The 15,585-nt window shown below is 41.8% G+C and overlaps 1 protein-coding gene across 1 annotated transcript in view; it reads left to right on the forward strand.

Moving 5' to 3' along the window:
- The window catches only part of nelfb (negative elongation factor complex member B), a 116,739-nt gene that overhangs the window by 13,229 nt on the left and 87,925 nt on the right, over positions 1 to 15,585 (forward strand). The window contains exons 2-3 of the mRNA XM_034165548.1: positions 10,204 to 10,364; positions 10,446 to 10,545. Of these exons, the coding sequence (XP_034021439.1) occupies positions 10,204 to 10,364; positions 10,446 to 10,545 (261 nt within the window). The remainder of the gene's footprint in view (positions 1 to 10,203; positions 10,365 to 10,445; positions 10,546 to 15,585) is intronic.

Genomic DNA, 15,585 nt, shown 5'->3' on the forward strand with positions numbered 1-15,585 from the left:
GGGGACAACGCGAGACAAGTTTCTTCCCGTAACATAAACACATACGTCAATAAGTGCAGCTGTAAGGAAAAACAGTTTCTTTTACTCTTATCGTCGAAGGTCAGCACATCTCGTTCGTCTGTTGCAGTTATCAGCTGTTCTGCATCTGCCTGGAACACTAAGCATCACATCACAACAGTCAAAACAACCTTCAGTTCTTTTACTCCCAGTTCAGCCTGACCCCGTCATGCTTCACTCCCAGTCGTTAGCGGCTACAAAAACAAGTTGTATAATAATAATAAGTACATCCAGCTCTTCATTCCCAGTTCAGATTGACCCCAGCATGCTAAAACAAGGTTGAATAACACGTACAGTCTCAGGGTTAGGTGCAAAACAGCACAACACCGTTCTCATGAGAAAGAAGACAAAGGTACAAATGTTTAACAGTGATAACATATATACAAAATCTTTAACATCCACCCACCACTTTAATCATATTTTAGATCTTGTTCTGACTTATGGTATGGAAATAGAAGACTTAACAGTATTCCCTGAAAACTCCCTTCTGTCTGATCATTTTTTAATAACATTTACATTTACCCTGATGGACTACCCTGCAGTGGGGAATAAGTTTCATTACACTAGAAGTCTTTCAGAAAGCGCTGTAACTAGGTTTAAGGATATGATTCCTTCTTTATGTTCTCTAATGTCATATACCAACACAGAGCAGAGTAGCTACCTAAACTCTGTAAGGGAGTTGGAGTATCTCGTCAATAGTTTTACATCCTCATTGAAGACAACTTTGGATGCTGTAGCTCCTCTGAAAAAGAGAGCTTTAAATCAGAAGTGTCTGACTCCGTGGTGTAACTCACAAACTCGTAGCTTAAAGCAGATAACCCGTAAGTTGGAGAGGAAATGGCGTCTCACTAATTTAGAAGATCTTCACTTAGCCTGGAAAAAGAGTTTGTTGCTCTATAAAAAAGCCCTCCGTAAAGCTAGGACATCTTTCTACTCATCACTAATTGAAGAAAATAAGAACAACCCCAGGTTTCTTTTCAGCACTGTAGCCAGGCTGACAAAGAGTCAGAGCTCTATTGAGCTGAGTATTCCATTAACTTTAACTAGTAATGACTTCATGACTTTCTTTGCTAACAAAATTTTGACTATTAGAGAAAAAATTACTCATAACCATCCCAAAGATGTATCGTTATCTTTGGCTGCTTTCAGTGATGCCGGTATTTGGTTAGACTCTTTCTCTCCGATTGTTCTGTCTGAGTTATTTTCATTAGTTACTTCATCCAAACCATCAACATGTTTATTAGACCCCATTCCTGCCAGGCTGCTCAAGGAAGTCCTACCATTATTTAATGCTTCAATCTTAAATATGATCAATCTATCTTTGTTAGTTGGTTATGTACCACAGGCCTTTAAGGTGGCAGTAATTAAACCATTACTTAAAAAGCCATCACTTGACCCAGCTATCTTAGCTAATTATAGGCCAATCTCCAACCTTCCTTTTCTCTCAAAGATTCTTGAGAGGGTAGTTGTAAAACAGCTAACTGATCACCTGCAGAGGAATGGTCTATTTGAAGAGTTTCAGTCAGGTTTTAGAATTCATCATAGTACAGAAACAGCATTAGTGAAGGTTACAAATGATCTTCTTATGGCTTCGGACAGTGGACTTATCTCTGTGCTTGTTCTGTTGGACCTCAGTGCTGCTTTTGATACTGTTGACCATAAAATTTTATTACAGAGATTAGAGCATGTCATAGGTATTAAAGGCACTGCGCTGCGGTGGTTTGAATCATATTTGTCTAATAGATTACAGTTTGTTCATGTAAATGGGGAATCTTCTTCACAGACTAAAGTTAATTATGGAGTTCCACAAGGTTCTGTGCTAGGACCAATTTTATTCACTTTATACATGCTTCCCTTGGGCAGTATTATTAGACAGTATTGCTTAAATTTTCATTGTTACGCAGATGATACCCAGCTTTATCTATCCATGAAACCAGAGGATACACACCAATTAGCTAAACTGCAGGATTGTCTTACAGACATAAAGACATGGATGACCTCTAATTTCCTGCTTTTAAACTCAGATAAAACTGAAGTTATTGTACTTGGCCCCACAAATCTTAGAAGCATGGTGTCTAACCAGATCGTTACTATGGATGGCATTTCCCTGATCTCTAGTAATACTGTGAGAAATCTTGGAGTTATTTTTGATCAGGATATGTCATTCAAAGCGCATATTAAACAAATATGTAGGACTGCCTTTTTGCATTTACGCAATATCTCTAAAATCAGAAAGGTCTTGTCTCAGAGTGATGCTGAAAAACTAATTCATGCATTTATTTCCTCTAGGCTGGACTATTGTAATTCATTATTATCAGGTTGTCCTAAAAGTTCCCTAAAAAGCCTTCAGTTGGTTCAGAATGCTGCAGCTAGAGTACTGACGGGGACTAGCAGGAGAGAGCATATCTCACCTGTGTTGGCCTCTCTTCATTGGCTTCCTGTTAATTCTAGAATAGAATTTAAAATTCTTCTTCTTACTTATGTTTTGAATAATCAGGTCCCATCTTATCTTAGGGACCTCGTAGTACCATATTACCCCATTAGAGCGCTTCACTCTCAGACTGCGGGCTTACTTGTAGTTCCTAGGGTTTGTAAGAGTAGAATGGGAGGCAGAGCCTTCAGCTTTCAGGCTCCTCTCCTGTGGAACCAGCTCCCAATTCAGATCAGGGAGACAGATACCCTCTCTACTTTTAAGATTAGGCTTAAAACTTTCCTTTTCGCTAAGGCTTATAGTTAGGGCTGGATCGGGTGACCCTGGACCATCCCTTGGTTATGTTGCTTTAGACGTAGACTGTGGGGGGGTTCCCATGATGCACTGTTTCTTTCTCTTTTTGCTCCGTATGCATCACTCTGCATTTAATCATTAGTGATCGATCTCTGCCCCCCTTCTCGGCATGTCTTTGTCCTGGTTCTCTCCCTCAGCCCCAACCAGTCTCAGCAGAAGACTGCCCCTCCCTGAGCCTGGTTCTGCTGGAGGTTTCTTCCTGTTAAAAGGGAGTTTTTCCTTCCCACTGTGGCCAAGTGCTTGCTCACAGGGGGTCGTTTTGACCGTTGGGGTTTTTCATAATTATTGTATGGCCTTGCCTTGCAATATGGAGCGCCTTGGGGCAACTGTTTGTTGTGATTTGGCGCTATATAAGAAAAAAGTTGATTGATTGATTGATTGATTGATGTCCACACTAAAACCTTCAAAATTAGTGCATTACTTTAAAACTAAAACATATATCTGATATTTTCACTTTATAAACCTTCAGATGTGACATTAATTTAAATAACTTGTCCGAAATTAGTTTGGTTAAAATTTTAACCACAAGTTAAAACTGTATGCCTCTGGATGACTTGGGTGATATTATAGGATGGTGTCAAGAGAAATTATCTTTTTTTTTCCCTCACTTTCTTTCTCTTCGGAGCTAGCTCTCCTCTGTTTGGCTATAAAATCTTTGATATCAAACGTCACAAATGTTTTTAATTGTTAAGCTTTATTCACCACACCTGCAAAAATATGTTAGCAATCTAAAAATTATCGGACCAAAATTTATCCATCCATCCATCCATTTTCTTCTGCTTTATCGGGAGTCGGGTCGCGGGGGCAGCAGCTCAAGCAAAGCCACCCAGACCTCCCAATCCACACACACCTCCCCCAGGTCCTCCGGGGTAACCCCAAGGCGTTCCCAAGCCAGCTGAGAGATGTAGTCCCTCCAGTGTGTCCTGGGTCTTCCCTGGGGCTTCCTCCCGATGGGACGTGCCTGGAACACCTCTCCAGCGAGGCGTCCAGGGGGCATCCAGAAAAGATGCCCGAGCCACCTCAACTGACTCCTTTCGATGTGGAGGAGCAGCGGCTCAACTCTGAGCTCCTGCCGAGTGACCGAGCTCCTCACCCTATTTCTAAGGGAGCGCCCAGCCACCCTGCGGAGGAAACTCATCTCGGCCACTTGTACTAGCAATCTCGTTCTTTCGGTCATGAGCCAAATCTCATGACCATAGGTGAGGATCGGAACGTAGATCGATTGGTAAATCGAGAGTTTTGCCCCCCTACTCAGCTCTCTCTTCACCACGACGGTCTGATACAGCGACCGCATCACTGCAGATGCTGCACCGATCCGTCTATCGATCTCACGCTCCATCCGTCCCTTACTCGTGAACAAGACCCCGAGATACTTAAACTCCTCCACTTGAGGCAAGGACACTCCACCGACCTTTTTCCGGTTGAGAACCATGGCCTCGGATTTGGAGGTGCTGATTCTCATCCCGGACGTTTCACACTCGGCTGCAAACCACCCCAGTGCACGCTGAAGGTCCTGATTTGACGAAGCCAGCAGAACCACATCGTCCGCAAACAGCAGAGACGAGATTCTGTGGTTCCCAAACCAGACCCCCTCTACATCCTGGCTGCGCCTAGAAATTCTGTCCATAAAAATAATGAACAGAACCGGTGACAAACATTCTTCCAGAGTTGTCTTGGTGACTTTCCTCACATGTTCCTCACTTGACACAGATTTTCTATAAAGTACCACACTGTTTGTATTTCTGAATGATTGATGGAAATGAAGTCTAAGAAATAGTCACTGATTTGGAAATGTTCATGTTTTCATCCCCTAACGTTTCTCAGAAGAAGCTGCAGGCCTTAAGTTTAGGAATGGATGTATATTATGAAATAAAATAAAGCTAAACATAGTTATTGTGGTTTTTTTGACGAAATGTCTTTTGCGATATCATTCTTCCCTCCTCGAGCAATACTAATGTCAATGCGACAGGAGACACATGTTGCGAAGTCGACACCCTTGTGACTCCTAGTAATAAATGTGTACTCTTTCATGGCCACGTTGTACTCCTCGAGACGCCATTTTGAAAATACCCACAATGCATTGCATAGACATTTATTGAGAGCAATAGTGATTACATCAGTCCCTGCATTCATTGTTGGTGCAGTGGGCGGTGCTAACTTGGACTGTCAGTCTTGATTTCTTGCTGCTAGGCTCCGCCCCCTACCCGCAAGGCTGCTGCTGTCCACATCTCTGGAGCACTCTTTGCTCCCCTCAGGCTGCATCAGTTTGGAGGGATCTTATGGAGATAACAGTGATGTCCACCTGCCTCACCTGCCGCCGCCGCGTTTTACTGCTTTTTTTTTTTTTTTTAAAGTCATTGTTGTCCCAATTAAACAGCTAGAGACTGTTTTACAGACTCGATGGCCCCCACAGTCAGAGGATATTAATCCTTTCTGCTGCTCGTTGTCAGCGGTGCGCACTCATGAACTTTGATTATTGGGAGATTTGAAGTATGAATCAGAAGGTTTTGGAGAAATGCTCCAAATGTGGAGACTCCCGATGATATTGGGAGAGCGCAACACATCTGGATTTGTAGTTCGATAACATGTCAGATTCTTAACATTTCATTATCAAACCCTAAGTGTGTCTCTCTCTCTCTCTCTCTCTCTCTCTCTCTCTCTCTCTCTCTCTCTCTCTCTCTCTCTCTCTCTCTCTCTCTCTCTCTCTCTCTCTCTATATATATATATATATATATATATATATATATATATATATATATATATATATATATATATATATATATATATTGTGACGGCCCCCTGCCATCTTAATGTATTTGTGTGTTGCCTAATGTCTGTTGTGTGTCTTGAGGTCTCGGCCACCTGGGAGACGCTGATTGAGCTTCCTGCTTGGGAGTATAAAGGGAGGGGTTTCTCCTTCCTTCATTCACTCTCATCCTCCTCCTCCCTCTCCTGGATTGCAGTTTTGGGGAGCAGCTGCTTCTGGTCTGGTTTGATCCTGGTCCTGGTTCTGGCTTTGGCTTTGGTTCGGTTTCCTGGTCTGGGTTTGTTGCGCCAGGTCCTTCTTATTTTGTTCTTTTTTGTTTTATCCTTTTATTTTATAATAAAGTTCCCCTATTAAGGGTTTTAAAGATCTGCGCTTCTGTGTAGTCCTCAGTTTTTTGTTATGGTTTTAGGCCTGGGCTGTAACAAAAATGGGGGTTCATCCAAACAGGTTTTTGATGTTTTACTTTCCCTAGACTCATGTGGTGACGCGCGGTACAGTTTGGACTTAGTGGCACGTCTTATTGTACAGCTGGTGCTTGTTTGGCGTTGATCTGCTGTTGAGTGGCACAGGTGCGTTGGTGTGGGATGCACAACGACGCGCAGCAGGTGGTACTGAGGACATATGGGAGCATGTTTTTCTATTTTTCTTTGGGAAGTGCCTATTCCCACGGCCGCCATGTCCATAACTCTCATTTCCCTATTCGCGTGGCAAGACTCTGGTGGTAAAACTTGAAACTACTTGTATAAACAAATGTAGTGGGATGAAGGTCCCGGGTCCTGATTGAAAAGACTAACAGGGGCTAACGGGGAATTCCCTTTTGGCTGACCTGGTAGAGGAATGGTCTTTAGTGCGAGCCATCCGGGTTCGATACCACTGCCGTCCCGGCCACGAAGGTCCTGCGGTCACACAAATATACTGCATTAAATGAGAGTTATGGACACGGCCGCCGTTCGAATAGGGTCGGCCTTTTGCCACTAGAGTCTTGCCGTGCTAATACTGAAATGAGAGTTATGGACATGGCCAAATAAAAAAAATAAAATCAAAAAATATTCAAGGAGTTATGACATCTTGAATGCACTATGTTTGTTTATACAAGTAGTTCCAAGTTTTGCCACCAGAGTCTTGCCGTGTGAATAGCGAAATGAGAGTTATGGACACGGCCACCGTGTGAATAGCCATGGCCTTTTCTTTGGACGGCGTGGTGCGTTTGGTAAACACAGAACCAAGGAAAGACAGGTAAGTGGAGTGTGTGACTTGTGCACGAGTATTGAGCTGTTTTGTAGCTGTGTCTCCTGGTGAGGTCAGAGGTTTCGCTGCTTTACACGCGGCCTGTTTGTTTTTTTGATAGTGTCGTGGGGGTGTGGTTGGTGTTCACTGTGTGACAGTGTTCTCGCGAGCAGTCCAGGAGAAATGTTTTCTCGATGGTTGTATGCTTAATCATCCCACCGCCAAACCACGTGAAGAGTTAGTAAGTTAATTAGGTGGAGTTTGTTAAGCAGGTGTAGAATAGAGGGGAAAACGGTTGCATTGAATGCCGTGTTGTGCACGTGCGAGCACTTCAATTTGCAGCGTGTTAACTCGGTTTGTGTGTGATTACGTGGTGCGGTGTGTGCACGTAATTTTGGCCAGTTATGGACACGGAGGTGGCGCGTTTTGTGGCTAATCCCACAAGGGAGAAGCTTGATGTTTTCAACAAAGATAATCTGCTGGCAACTGTGACTCATTTTGACATTTCAGTTACAAGCCAGAATAAGAAAAAAGCTCTTAAACAACAAATTGATGATGCGTTGGTTGAAAGGGCCGTGTTTTTTCCTGTTGCATCAGAGGTGGTCCAGGTGGCAGCTGGCACAGGTGACGCTGATTTGCGCAAATTAGAGCTGCAGTTGGAAATGAAATGTTTGGAGATAAATCTGTGAGAGCAAGAAATGCATAATAATCTCAGGGGTTGAAAGCGATTCAGTTAGAACAACGTAAACTGGATTTGGAAGAGACGCGAGGCGGTGTGTGTCTGGTGTGCGAACTGTTAATCCTGGTGAAGCAGACTTTGACGGGAACAAGTGTATTTGATTTATTCCACCGTTTATTGAGAGAGACATGGATAAATATTTTGTTTTGTTTGAGCGCGTGGCGTCGATGTTAAAGTGGCCGAGGGAGGTTTGGCCGTTGCTTCTGCAACGTGTGCTGACAGGTAAAGTGCAGGAGGCGTATGCTTCGTTATCACTGAAAGATAGTTTGGTTTATGACAAAGTGAAAAGCGCCGTGGAGAGAACATATGAGCTTGTGCCAGGGGCTTATAGACAGAAATTTCGGCGTTATAAAAAAAAAACTTGATCATCAAAATTATGTGGAGTTTGGACGTGACAAAACTGCGTTGTTTGGTGTGCTGTGCAAGATGTTAAAAATTTTGATCAGCTGTGACAGCTAATTTTGATGGAAGAGTTCAAGAATTGTGTACCAGAGAGGATTGCAACTTACATCAGTGAGTAAAGTGTTTCTCACTGCTCAGCTGCAACACTACAGGCTATCTAGCCTCAAGGTCAGTTTCCCACTGTTTACCTCCAGAGGAATTTATTCAGCTCCATTGTTATCTTAACCCACAAAGACAATAACTGACTTACACATGGACTGAAGCATGCTCCAGTTTCTCCTTTTACCTCTCTTCCTAAAACGTATGACCGGGTCCTGAGACATTTTTTTTGGCCGTGGGATGTTTCTGCATATATTAAGACATATCATGTGTTCCAGCTTACTGCTAAGCCTAATCAAGTGTTGAAGCCAGTTTCATTGAGTCCAATTTCAGTTGCATCCTAACCATTTGAGCATTTGATAATTGATTATGTTGGGCCTTTGCCTCATTCAAGGTCTGGGTCACTATAAATGAGTAAAACGGACTTGCTCCATCTCTTGATCTGGTCCATTAGATTCTAATCTGTTCATCTTCATTTGTTGCCCTTTTAATACAGAGACTTTCAATACAGTGACCTTTATCGTTTTTTAGTTACTGTGTTTGACCTGTTTGTTTAGTTACTGCGTTAAAAGGGTACGACATACCCCGAAACACAGCCTCACCTACAAATCATCAGTGCCATGACATCACGGACAGCGCTCAGAAACAATCAGGACATCTGGACAGCAGAAGGACTCATTCTGAAGGCCTCAGAGAACAGTTTTCACCTGGCGACAGCAGGGAGAAATCTGATTGGATAAAAGTGCTCCGACCTGGAAGCAGCTCAGGGGAGCAGAAATGAAGCCATTTCATTTGTATGAATGAATAATTTGAAGGATTTTCTATTGAATAATTGTGACATGATTGAAAATAAATTATCTCACTTTGACCATTTCTGGCCCCCCGGCTGATTCCCCTTCCTAACGGTTCCCGTAGATTTGGTTCCTGTGTGCTTTAGGCTGGCTGTTGCCACAATTTGAAATCTGACAATCTGCTGTAACCTAAATGTTAAATCACAGTTTGGATCAGTTCAGTCCTCCGACTCCGTCTTAATACTTCTGAGGGCAGTTTAAAATATATACATTTTTATTTAATGAGCTCGTGGCTGGCAGCACAGTGGCTTAGTGGTTAACACTGTGTCAGAGTCGAACCTGGTGGAAAAGACAACTCAAATTATCACAGGGAATGACCACGTGAGGAAACACTGAGTAACTTTCCTGATCAGGAGGGAGAGTCGGCGAGCACGACCGTCGTCACTGCTCGTCAGACAGTGCTGAAGGCCCCACCCACTCACCTGTATTTATTGAAACAAAGCTGCATACAGACATATGGAGAAGACAATACACAAAACACAGCGGCGACTCACAGTCTGTTCTCACATCGATATGAAAATTGTTATGGCTCTCCACCTCCAGCCTCACGGTCTGTTCTCAGACAAATACAAGTCTCATAATCTGAAAGAAAATAGCGTCAACCCTGAGCTAGTGTACAGGTCACATCGCTCTCTGTTCAAAGCTGAACTGTTAATTAAAATGTACATCACTTTGAGCAGATGGAATCAGTTAATCAAGTTAATAAGTGAAATCACCTGGTGGAATCAGTGGCTGCAAAGAAAACCTGCACCCTCTTGGCCCTTTCTGGAACAAGTTGCCCACCCCTGCTCTAGTGGTTTAGACCAGAGGATTGGGCTTGAGACCAGAGGATCCTTGGTTCAAATCCCAGCCTGACTGGAATATCACGCCCCTGGGCAAGGTTCTTAATCCCCTAGTTGCTCCCGGTGTGTAGTGGGCACCTTGTATGGCAGCATCCTGTCATCGGGGTGAATGTGAGGCATTATTATAAAGCACTTTGAGCATCTGATGCAGATGGAAAAGCACTAAATAAATGCAGACCATTTTACGATTTACTTTTAATTTCCGTCAACCTTTTGACAGAATTACGACTTTCTCTGATTATTGTAGCCGGTTTCGAACAAACCTGGAGGCACTTTGATGCCTGTGTTCAAACTGTGACGGCTGTATCGTGTCTCCGTGTCCTGTACTAAACCATGAACTCTTGACCCAACTATCTAATTGTGAACTGACATTTCATTGACACAGTGGCACACCCTGTCCGTAGATGACCTAATCCTGGTCCTAATGTCTGCAGATGGAAAATGGTATCTTGTTACCAACTCTCCAGTCGGCCCTTCCCTTCCTCGACCTTCACGGAACACCTCGGCTGGAGTTCCACCAGTCTGTCTTCGATGAGCTTCGTGAAAAACTGATGGAGCGAGTTGCCATCATTGCAGAGGGCAAAGATGAGGACAGGTGTGTGAAGAGACGGTTTGACTTATCCGAAAGCACAAAGCTGGATCTCACCTGGTTCTGTTGTGGCTCATTCTTGTACAGGTACGGGAAGCTGGAAGAGCTGCTGGAGAAGAGCTTTCCACTGGTTAAAATGCCGTCCATTCAGCCGGTGGTCATGCAGGTGCTGAAACATCTCCCCAAGGCAAGTCTGCTGACATCATTTGTTTTCAGGTGTGCTTTTACCTGCTAATGTAAAGTGGGCGTGTCTACAGTGCTCCAAAGCCTTTTAACTTTTTATGTCTTCAAAATAAGAAATTAAATGTTCAGGATTCTTTTTATTAAATATTTTAAAATGATGCTCTTTAAACTTGCATTGAAAACAAATCTTGCCAACATGACAAATTTAATATTCCAAATTATGGCATCCATATGTTTGTCAGTGTTATCATATTTAAAACTAGAAGCACTCCGAGAGTGCAAACCTCTGCCAAGGCCATGGGGTCACTGACGCCATAACATCTACATGCCGTGGAATCACTGAACCTAAAAAAGTCTAACAATGATGTTTGCTCAGTCGTAAAAAAAAAGTTTCATCTGCTGTGCCTGGATAGCATGTATCCTTAGCGCTTGGCATCACAGTTTATTGCAACTTGCACTTTTCCCAGAAGCTACTGTCATCTGAGCACTGATATTGATATTGCATGTGCTTATAGACAAAAACAAATAAGAGACAAAATTAAATTTATTATTCAACTAAACTGCAAATATATGAATTTTTACCATTTATGAAACACTTCTCTAAACAAGGCCATAGGGTCACTGACCCTAAAGAGATTCCCTCCTTGGCACAGTGATCTATTCAACAATTCAGTGTTAAAACCAAAACTATAATACATACACTTTTCTTTATATTTGACATCCTTGACCATGAAAACATACCACTAGAACTTGGAATCACTTTTATGTCTTTATTAGTTCAAACGTTATTGTATAAAAACGATTTTTCGGTAATGGCGGTTTTCTTCTGGATCTAGCTCCATAACATTTGAAGCTACATCAAATATGATGACACCTTACTGAATCAGTACAGATTCAGCTACAATTTGGTGTTAGTTGTGCATCTCTAGCTTCATTTGTCACCTCACACTGACACATTTTCTATTTTCCCTATATTTTTGCATATTCTGGATCACCAGATCCGGAATCCGGATCCGATCATCACCAAACTTTGTTGTTTGATAGAACATTTGACTATGTTACACCCTAATATTTTCAAGCCTTTCTGCCTTGTTTTTGTGGAGTTAGAAACTAGAATGTTAAAATTCCCCCTATCCCGCAATGGTGAAGAATCCTTTAAAAAATTCCTGGATCCGGATCGTGATCCGGATCACCACTAAAATTTAATCACTTGTTCCTCTTGTCATTTCCAACCACTCCACAAAATTTTATCAAAATCCATTCAAAACGTTTTGAGTTATCCTGCTGACAACAGACAGACAAACAAACAAACGCGACCGAAAACATAACCTCCTTGGTGGAGGTAATAAATTTAAGAAATATTACAATTTGAAAACAAATGCACCCAAACGTGTTGACAGCTGCAACTGCTTAATGCTAACTTTTAACATTGAAAATGTCATAGACATGCTAACGCATTAGCATCAGGATCCGGATCTTGATCCAGATCGTGATCCGGATCACCACTAAAATGTTATCACTTATTCCTCTTGTCATTTCCAACCATTCCACAAAATTTCATCAAAATCCGTTCAAAACTTTTTGAGTTATCCTGCTGACAGACAGACAGACAGACCCGACCGAAAACATAACCTCCTTGGTGGAGGTAAAAAAAAAAACCTTTAGGTTGCTCAGGTTTTTTACTTGAGGTCACCAAAGTCTTCTGCCAACCCCCTTCCTGAGGTAAATAAAGAATGGGGCTAGAACCAGGTACCTTCTGGTTGGATGGGAAGCGGATTTCCATTACTTGGCTACCAGGAAGCCCATATATGAGGTTTGGAATGTCACCAGAATCAAAGTCATCACCAAAGTAGATCCACAAAGGTTGTTTGCAAATGTGCCATTGTGCATTTCAGAACACAGAACGCTTCAAATTTACCAAAGCACCGAAAGCTGAGTGAGGTTGAGTTGATGGGATGTTCCTTCATTACCCGCGAGGCTCGTGTAGGCTAACCATAGCTTGTAGTTGCATCCTGACTGTTCTCTGTCCACTTGGATTATAGTGTTTGCATTTTACAGAAAGACCAGAAACCTTCCAACGCAACCAGATCTGGCAGCCAGCAATCAATAAGAAATGTTTGAAGCTTACGTTCGCCGAGTCCCACTATCATGAACCAGAGCTTCACAGTGCCTTACTAGCACGTATGGCGGAGCCAGCCAAGACAGAACATTAACGATGGTCAGAAAAAAGAAAGCTAACCAAAGAACAAGTCTCTGAGACGAAGCTATGTCTCGTTTATGTTTCATTTGGTGTCAAAGCCACGACTCCCGGGCTTCACTACTTGAAGTGTCATGCTGACGACGTCATCTTCTTCTGCCTGCTTCTGTTGGTGTTGTTGCAGCAGTTGATCATGCTGACATCTCCTGGTCAAATCATTTGGAGCACGATACTGTAAAATGTAAACATTTCTTTTGGCTCCTGCATTGAGTATTATTGATAATAATCAGTGATGCCGGTAACGCGTTACTAAGTAACGCGTTACTCTAATCTGACCACTTTTTTTAGTAACGAGTAATCTAACGCGTTAATCTTTCCAAATCAGTAATCAGATTAAAGTTACTTCTCCATGTCACTGTGCGTTACTATTATTTTTCATTGTGGGTCGATAGCAGCATTAAACTTGGTCTGTGGGCAGGAGGTCGGGGTTCGACTGAACTGCCCACTTTAAGCGAACTGTGAGCTTTTCATCCACGGTTTTTTGCAGCTGCTCGACTCGTCCTCACCTCTTAAAGCGCGGTGATCAGCACACCTGCACTGAGCTTTACAAAGACATTTTTATACTTTTTCCCCTCCTTTATTTAGAATTCTGAGATGAGCCGCTCCGTATCGTCTCGTTAAAAACAGCTGATCCTCCGCGACGCGTCAACAACTAACACTATTTTCCACTCAAATGCACCTAAACTCTCTTTCTGAGGACCACATGATGTGAAAATGCAATAAAACTTTCTTACCTGTAAATCTGGTCCTGTTTTCTGCATAAATAAATGTTATCCATTCTTTGTGCTCAAACGCCAAAGCAGGGGCGAATCCAGATGGAATGGGAGCGTGGGGCAGGGATGTGCCCCCTCCCCCACAACACCCCTAGATTAAAGGTCCAGTTTTGAAGCCGTTTTTTACTACAACTACTAATATTGCTTAAAATAATAATAATTTCGACAAGTAAAAAGTTTAGAGAGAATTTAAATGTTAGAAAAATGTTAGAATTTAATAGTTACATTTATAAACAATGTAGGTTTGAAATTGCAAGTTTTACTGTTACAGTGCTGTCAACAGTTAAATATGAGGTCAAGAAAGAGGTCTTTATTTTACTTTTTATAAAACAAGTATTTATTTTCATTGAAGTCAAGAAAGGGTGACTATAAAGTGAATTTTGGCAAAACAGGTATCATTGTCATGTTGAGGTGGGTTGTTGTCGGCAGCTGGGGAAAGTAACTAAAAAAGTAACTAGTAATCTAACTTAGTTACTTTTACAATTGAGTAATCAGTAAAGTAACTAAGTTACTTTTTCAAGGAGTAATCAGTAATCAGTAATTGGATTACTTTTGCAAAGTAACTGTGGCAACACTGATAATAATTATTGACGAGATCTGTAGAGCAACTCCAAATAAACTCGCACTTATTTTAACTGCTGCAGGATTTTCTTTATGTAATGTACGTCAGAATCATACAGCGTTGTTGTATTTTGAAAATTCTATTTTTAATGTTTAATTCAAGCTTAATAGAATGGCTATTTTTATCTAATACCCCCATCACACGTACACAGATAGAGGCCAAATTGCATCAGAATGACTCATCCGGCCACAATCGGGAAATACTGACCTATGGATGGCAGTCTGTGAGCATCTACATGTTTGGTCCCATTCACTTGGCTGTCCCGAGTGTGTTGCACATGTTCAAAACACTCTAGGCACCACTGAGATTGGACATACATCTGATGGCGGTCTACAGTGAGGAAAATAAGTATTTGAACACCCTGCGGTTTTGCAAGTTCTCCCACTTAGAAATCATGGAGGGGTCTGAAATTTTCATCTTAGGTGCATGTCCACTGTGAGAGACATAATCTAAAAAAAAAAAAAAAAAACTCTGGAAAACACAATGTATGATTTTTAAATAATTAATTTGCATTTTATTGCATAAAATAAGTATTTGACCCCCCTAGAAAAACAAAACTTAACAATTGGTACAGAAACATTTATCTGCCAATACAGAGGTCAGACGTTTCCTGTAGTCTTTCACCAGGTTTTCACACACTGCAGCAGGGATTTTGGTCCAAGTGAGATCTTGCATGGAATCCCAGACCGAGGGAGATTGACAGTCATCTTGTGTTTCTTCCACTTTCTAATAAATAATCATAACAGTTGTTGTCTTCTACCAAGCTGCTTGCCTGTTGTCCTGTAGTCCATCCCAGCCTTGTGCAGGTCTACAGTTTTGTCCCTGGTGTCCTTAGACAGCTCTTTGGTCTTGGCTATGGTGGACAGGTTGGAGTGTGATTGATTGAGTGTGTGAACAGGTGTCTTTTATGCAGGTAACAAGTTCAAACAGGTGCAATTAATACAGGTAAAGAGTGCAGAATAAGAGGGCTTCTTAAAGAAAAATTAACAGGTCTGTGTGAGCCAGAATTCTTGCTGGTTGGTAGGTGTTCAAATACTTATTTGCAGCAGTAACATACAAATAAATTATTTAAAAATCATACATTGTGATTTCCAAATTTTTTTTAGATTATGTCTCTCACAGTGGACATGCACCTAAGATGAAAATTTCAGACCCCTCCATGAGTTCTAAGTGGGAGAACTTGCAAAACCGCATGGTGTTCAAATACTTATTTTCCTCACTGTAGGTAGTTCATGGCTGTCTGGTCATTTGAAATTTTTCCCTTCAGAGGAAATAATTATGAATTTTTTCCAGACATGAATTTTGATCATATTGGCAGTGTCGTGTTATTAATCCCCTATTTGAAGGCTGATAAATAAAATTATAGTGGAGCCAAAGAAATTTTTTTTTATG

The sequence above is a fragment of the Thalassophryne amazonica genome, unplaced genomic scaffold (assembly GCF_902500255.1).
Source record: "Thalassophryne amazonica unplaced genomic scaffold, fThaAma1.1, whole genome shotgun sequence".
Lineage (NCBI taxonomy): Eukaryota > Metazoa > Chordata > Actinopteri > Batrachoidiformes > Batrachoididae > Thalassophryne > Thalassophryne amazonica.